At 52.0% G+C, this 6,219-nt stretch overlaps 2 protein-coding genes across 2 annotated transcripts in view; one reads left to right on the forward strand and one right to left on the reverse strand.

Moving 5' to 3' along the window:
• Positions 1-3,567, forward strand: part of LOC104079090 (chromosome unknown open reading frame, human C9orf114) — a gene marked incomplete at its 5' end in the record, with an annotated part of 4,832 nt that extends 1,265 nt beyond the window's left edge. The window contains 8 exons of the mRNA XM_009580989.1: positions 1-86; positions 437-486; positions 726-856; positions 1,280-1,352; positions 1,694-1,792; positions 2,496-2,598; positions 3,152-3,299; positions 3,493-3,567. The exon at positions 1-86 is cut by the window's left edge and continues 3 nt beyond it. Coding sequence (XP_009579284.1) covers positions 1-86; positions 437-486; positions 726-856; positions 1,280-1,352; positions 1,694-1,792; positions 2,496-2,598; positions 3,152-3,299; positions 3,493-3,567 — 765 coding nt within the window. The remainder of the gene's footprint in view (positions 87-436; positions 487-725; positions 857-1,279; positions 1,353-1,693; positions 1,793-2,495; positions 2,599-3,151; positions 3,300-3,492) is intronic.
• Positions 3,568-4,730: 1,163 nt separating this feature from the next.
• Positions 4,731-5,836, reverse strand: ENDOG (endonuclease G; the record flags this gene model as incomplete). Its single annotated transcript, XM_009581000.1, has 2 exons — positions 4,731-5,016; positions 5,727-5,836. Coding segments are annotated over 2 exons (396 nt in total), but the record flags the coding sequence as incomplete, so codon positions are not given.
• Positions 5,837-6,219: the final 383 nt, after the last annotated feature.

Below are 6,219 nucleotides of genomic sequence, written 5' to 3' on the forward strand. Positions count from 1 at the left end.
GTGGAGGGGGACTTCGACGGAATTGGGAGGAGAGGCAAGGCTTGCGTGCAGCTGGCTCGGATCCTGCAGTACTTAGAGTGCCCTCAGTAAGTCCACTATGGTCAGACTGTACATCAGATTTGCAACAGAACTGACCACCACGGGTATCGCATGGTAGAGGCTATGGGAGCAGGAGGCAAATTCTGTTTGTATTGCATAACGATGCAGGAACACAGGATCTAATTGTTTCACATGTCTGACTCAGGAGTTTAACTAAAAGAAGAGCAGTGAACGCAGGATAGAACCTGCATGATACATTAGAGGTAGATAAGGGACTTGAGGGAGCTAAGCATGCTTTTCTCTGTACTCAGCTCCTTTGACTCAGAACAGGGGTAGAACTGAGCGTTGGATTCCTTAGAAACAACTGTTTTCACATTTGAACCTTCTCTGATAACAGGTACTTGAGGAAATCCTTTTTTCCAAAACATGAGGATCTGCAGTTTGCAGGTAGTGATTCAGTTGTCTCTGTCCCAAGCTGTTGGCTCCCCCTTCCTGAGCTCTGGCTCTTGTTTGCATGACATGCCCAGAATTGAAAAACTTTTCCCCGCTTCAGAGCGCAGGCAAGGTGCTGTGCTGTGGTATGCTGGACCAGAGAAGGAGGGGGCGGCAGAGCAGTTGTACTTACACCTGTGTTCCCACAGTTTGTGTCCTCTCCTTAGTGGTTGCTTTTATCTGTGCTGTTCTAGGGCTTCTCAACCCCCTGGACAGCCCCCACCACATGCGGGTAGATGAGGATTCAGAGTACCGAGAAGGCATAGTGTTGGACCGGCCAACTAAGCCAGGCAGAGGCTCTTTTGTTAACTGTGGGTTGAGGAAGGTATGTCAAATCCCAAAACAATTTCCCCTGTCTCTCTGGCAGATTTGAAGCAGGCAGGGTGGGTACTGCTGGGTTTCTGAAGGCCATAGCAGGCTGGCACAGGGTTTAATGCTGTTGCTATCTTGTCCCTTCTGGCTCGTTAACGGTTGTAGCTTCCCGAGTCCTGGCAGGCCTGCCCATTCCAGCACATCGTTGCTTCGCTGCTGGATTTAAACCTTTGAGCAGCAAAATAAGTCTCAGACTGCTGACCCAGCCACCCTGAGCCTGCTCTGCACTGCATGCACCACACGGGCCCTGATCGCAGAGCTCCTCACTCCAGCTCCAGGCCAGAACAGACCCCCGCTTCCTCAGAGGGTTCCCTTCCTTCCCCACCTTCCCCAGTACTTCCAGAATGTCTGATGCTGATGGCGACTGTCACTGCAGGAGGTGCAGATCGACAGGCAGCTGAACCCTGGTCTGCGAGTCACTGTGCACCTGGAGGAACCCCAGAAGCCAGGTAATCCACTGCTCCGTTAGCATTGGAAAGCTTCAGTTGGTCCTTCCATATGACAGCCTTCAGATTACTAATGTAATGTACCCAACAGCTCTGCACGTTCCCTTCACACACAATTTTAATAACAACCTTATCATAGCTCCCTAGTTAACTGGAAAGAACTATCAGCCCTTATCAACAATAAACAGTCCAAACACGCTTTCCAGAATGCGCTCAAAGGGGCGGTTCTTGGTTGTACACCAAGTCAGTGCCCTGCCCCAGAAGAAACTGCCGTATGCGGCTGGTCAAATCCAGCTCTCACTAGGAGATCACGGGGGTTGTTAATCTCTTTGCTTCCCTTTCAGAAGCTAAAGTGCGGAAAGGCACCGTGGTGTCCTCACACCACCCTCGGACAGTCTCGGGCTTGTACTGGGGTTACAGCGTCCGCCTTGCCTCCTGCCTGAGTAAGTATCTGCAGGGGTTCTCTGCTCTGCCAAGTCTCTGCCTGGACTCCACACCAATTTCAGGTCTACTGGCTGCACATCTGCAGCACACGTTAACATCTCTCTCTTTGAAATCTCTTTTGTCTCAAAGGCAGCTTACACGTGCGACTAGCAGCCATGTGGCAATCAAATTCAAGGGCTAAAGCTAGGGGTGTGAATCACCCCAGTCACTCACCAGTACTCTGCCCTGTACTTCCAGTCACCGTTGCGCCTAATGTCCACATTGTAGCAGGAGACAAGAGTTGGTGCTCTCCATCTCCAGGCAGTACCTCTCCATTTCCGTGGTAACTACCTCCTGCTCGTTCACATCAAAGCCAGCAGTGACATTTGAGCTCAAGAGCCCTGCAAAATCCTTTTCCGGTCTTCTGATTGATTGGACCTCCTAGGAAAATCATAAGCCATTAGCCAAGGAATGGCTCCTGGCACCTGTTTGAGCTTTGAGGAAAAAGGTGCTGCAGTTGAGAAGAGTGCCAGAGACTCCTGCAGCAAGGGAATTATGTAGGAAAGAAGAATCGTTCTTCTGTCTCCTGATGCACTAGTGGCACTGAAAAGCAATTCCTTCTGCTGCTGCCACTCACCTGTGGAGTGTTTCAGCCTGTCTAGGAGTCACGCAGCGTGGGCAAGGGCACCTCATGAGTAACCCCATACTGTGTTTGTTTCCCAGGTGCTGTCTTTTCGGAGTGCCCGTTCAAGGAAGGCTACGACCTCTCTATTGGAACCTCAGAGCGGGGCAGCTCCGTGGACCAGGCTACTCTCCCCTCCTTCAGGTTTGTGTCCTGCCTGCTTGGCCCCACTCAGAGGCCCCAGGGAGGCCTGGTGCAGGCAGCAGAGCTGCGGCCTTGGTGTTGTCCCAGGCAGGAACGCTCCTAGATACAAGTGCAAGACTTGCCGGCAGGCTCCCTCCTGTGCTCTGCTGCTCCCTTTTGCACCAGTGCACATCCCTCTGCGTGACAGAAGCTGGGGGAAGTACCTCAGGACAAGGCCAATTCCTTTCCTGTTTCTCTGGAGTTGGTAGCAGGAACTGTCGCAGTGGCCAAGTGCTGTGGAGCTTTGTTAGGGAGGCAGCTGCACTGGGCATTGTCAGCAAGGGACGCAGCTCCCTGCTTCAGCAGCACAGGGGAGCTTGAACACAGACCCAGATACCTGAGCAAAAGAAATGAGTCTGCTTCTTGCAGATAAAGTTAAGAGAACTGTTTATGTGAAGCCAATTTTTAATCCAGGCACATGAGCGGCTCTCCTATGTAAAGCTTGTAGCATCTGCCTTGGTCCAGCGGCAGGAGCCAGTTTCCCCTCTCACCCTGTCCCTGTGCTCTCCCCTAGACATGCCCTTGTTGTGTTTGGAGGTCTTGAGGGCTTGGAAGCTGGTGTTGATGTGGACCCAAACCTGGAGGTCACCGACCCAAGTGTCCTGTTTGACTTCTACCTGAACACTTGTCCCAGCCAAGGCAGCAGAACCATCCGGACAGAGGTAGGGCAGGTGGCTAATGGTGCGGTGGGGCGCGATGCCTGCGTGCACAGAGCAGTGCTGCCTTTCTGCCTCTGGCAGAGACGCATGTGGCCCACGTGTCATTCCCCATGGTGACGCCTCAGCAAAGAGCGGCTGGCTTGCCTGGTGCTCCTCAGAGAGCAGTGGTTCTGACTGCTGCCTGGGTCTGTTCCAGGAAGCACTGCTGATCTCTCTGTCTGCGCTGAGACCCCACATCGATGAGGTGGTGAAGACACTCAGCGACAGCTGAGGGAAGGAAAACCACTGACCTTGCCATCAGGTGAGGACTGCCTTGGGGCAGCAGCTGTTCAAACGCAGGGTGCTGGGCAAATCACTCCAAGAGCCTGGTGGGGCCAAGACACAGCGTCACTAAAGCTGGCAGCGCTGCTCAATCAAGTGTCTGGCTGCTATTGGGACCAGCAACTCTTCACCCTCCTGCCTGTGTGGTCCAGCCTGGGGCCTGCCTCTTGACCCAGCTGGGACAAGCCTGGCAGTAGACTGTGTCTCAGTTATTTAGATGTCTTGGGGTGGGGAATAAAGCAGTTCGGAACCTCAGTTGCCTTGAATTGTGTGTGTGAGTGTCTTGCTGTAGAGGGTGGACGCTCGGTGTCCAGAGATCCTGCGCGCTCAGTGCCTCCGGACGCACATGGCCTTCAGACTTAAAGGAAGTCAAAACTTAGTCCTTATGCCAAGAAGCTGTTCCTGTCTCAGTTAGCCTGACTCCCCCAGCCTCCCCTTCAACTCCAAGGCTTCATCCTTGCCAACAGCAGGAAGGTCTGGAGCTTCAGTTGGGCCTCAGCGCTAAAGCACATCAGCATAGCTCATTACAGTTTGGCTCCATCTGTGATGCCTTAAGCTCTGCCTACAGTGAGCTCAAACAGGAAAGCAGCTGGAAAAGTTGGCTCTGTCCTCCCCTCCTCCTGCTGAGATAGTCTGGGCTTTGGTAAGAGCAGATAAGAAACAACCAATGCTTGGGGGTTCCAAAGCTTTACTGCTAAAACCATCTCCTGAAAGAAAACAATCATACAATCCTTTGGCCCACAGAAAGGCAGGAACCTCTCATCTCCCCCTGCACCCATCTTGTTCCCATTCTTCCCTGCTAAATAGCAGAAATTACGTAACTTCCCTTTGTGTCTTAATGAGCCACGCACAACTCAAAGGGAGCAATTACAGGGGTACCCTCCCTACTGCAGCTTAGGGGCAAATTCTAAAGACTACTATGGTGTCAAGTGCCCAGGAGCCTGCCCTTGAGACCTGCCGCGTGTGTGTTTCACTGTTACGCGAAACAAGGTCAAGAGAAGCATTGGTTTGATTCTTATTTCTCACATTTAAAATTGCACAAGGAACTAGTATTCTGCAGACGACTGCTGTGAGTCCCTTCTCACGGGATACCTGGATTTGTTTAGTCAGGGTTCAATGCTTGTTTCCAGCTGTGATAGCTTTCAAGTTGCTGGTTCTCTTCAAGATGTTTGGGACAAAAAGGAGCCCCGAGGCTCGCTCAATGCTCTCGATGGGAACCAGGAACCGTTCCAGGGGGATTTTCTCATCCACAGGGCTATTGGGCATCACATATGAGCGCAGCTCAATCTCCCCGCTCTCCTTTTCCAAGATGAGGATCTTGAAGAAATGGGTGGGGACGGCCACATTGTTCTTCCCAATCACCTGGTACTTGACGTACATCTTCCCATCGGCCTCCATCCTGCACCAACAGCAACGTCCCCTGTTACCTCCTAGTCTGGTGCCACATCCACGCCCTCAGCCCTCCACCACCCCCCCTAAGTCAGCCCCCACCCCACAGCATGGCCAGCAGCAGCCCTACTTCTGCAGTAGGTTACAGAGGCTACGTGACACGGTGAGGCTGAGCCGTGTATTGGGTCTGCTCCCCTCAAATCTCTTCCCTGCTGTAGCTCTTTAATAGCCTTTCCAACCTCTTTCCTGCTGCTGAAGAGCTCTCAACATGAGACTGCTGCTCCTTAGTACTACATGAAGATCTTTGCAAATAAAGTTGTGCTCGTAAGTGGAGAAATAGCCCATGAAATAAAACCTACAAGCTTTATTCTGCAGGGAAGGGGTCTGCAGTCTGATCTGTTAATCTAATAATCTAGTAATCTACTACTACTAGATCATAAAGGACTGCAAACAAAAGCGTCTTGGTTATGCTGTAACTCAAGAAACCCACCTTTACTCACAAAATAATCATCTGAATGGGAAATACACAAACTGATCCTAATCCTAAGAAAGTACCTTTCCACAGAACCTCTGGGCACAGCTGGTCTCACCTACTGAGCAGGGCCTTAACAGATCATTCCCGTTTCGGGGCAGTGGGGAGTCTGCACCCCCTCAGCCTGCTTTCCTTTCCCATCACGATGCACCTCTCGAGCGCGGTCCCAGCTTGGCCCTCGTGTTTACCTGGGCAGGTAAAGGGGTCCTGTGCAGACATAGACGTTCTTGTTGTTCCTTGCCAAGCTTCTGCTGTACTTCTCAAGGTTATTCCAGGCATTCTGGTTTAAATGAGGATTCTAGAAACAGAACCAGAGTGAGAGAGGCAGCAAAGTCAGTCAGTGGGGAATTTCCTCACCGTTCAGAGCAATAACACCTGCCTTTTCTGTAACACCTTTGCAGCGTCCCGGGCATTTTCCAGGAGAGATCTCCACTATCGCCTCCACTCCGGACGCTGCGTACAGCAAGGTCCTGGTTTGCACACCCAGGAACACAACCCACTCGCCTCAGACCATGATTTTTGCAAGCATCTGTCTGCCTGTTTAACTTCGCTCCTGCAGTGAGCTGCGCTGAACGGCGTCTCTCACAGCTGGAGAGGAGCGCGCAGGTGGGCGCGTTTGCAGGACCGCTGTTGTTAAGTTTAGCAGGAAATACAGCACCCTCGAGTGACTTTGGCCACTTT

Source organism: Fulmarus glacialis, unplaced genomic scaffold (genome assembly GCF_000690835.1).
Source record: "Fulmarus glacialis isolate BGI_N327 unplaced genomic scaffold, ASM69083v1 scaffold44700, whole genome shotgun sequence".
NCBI classification, from domain to species: domain Eukaryota; kingdom Metazoa; phylum Chordata; class Aves; order Procellariiformes; family Procellariidae; genus Fulmarus; species Fulmarus glacialis.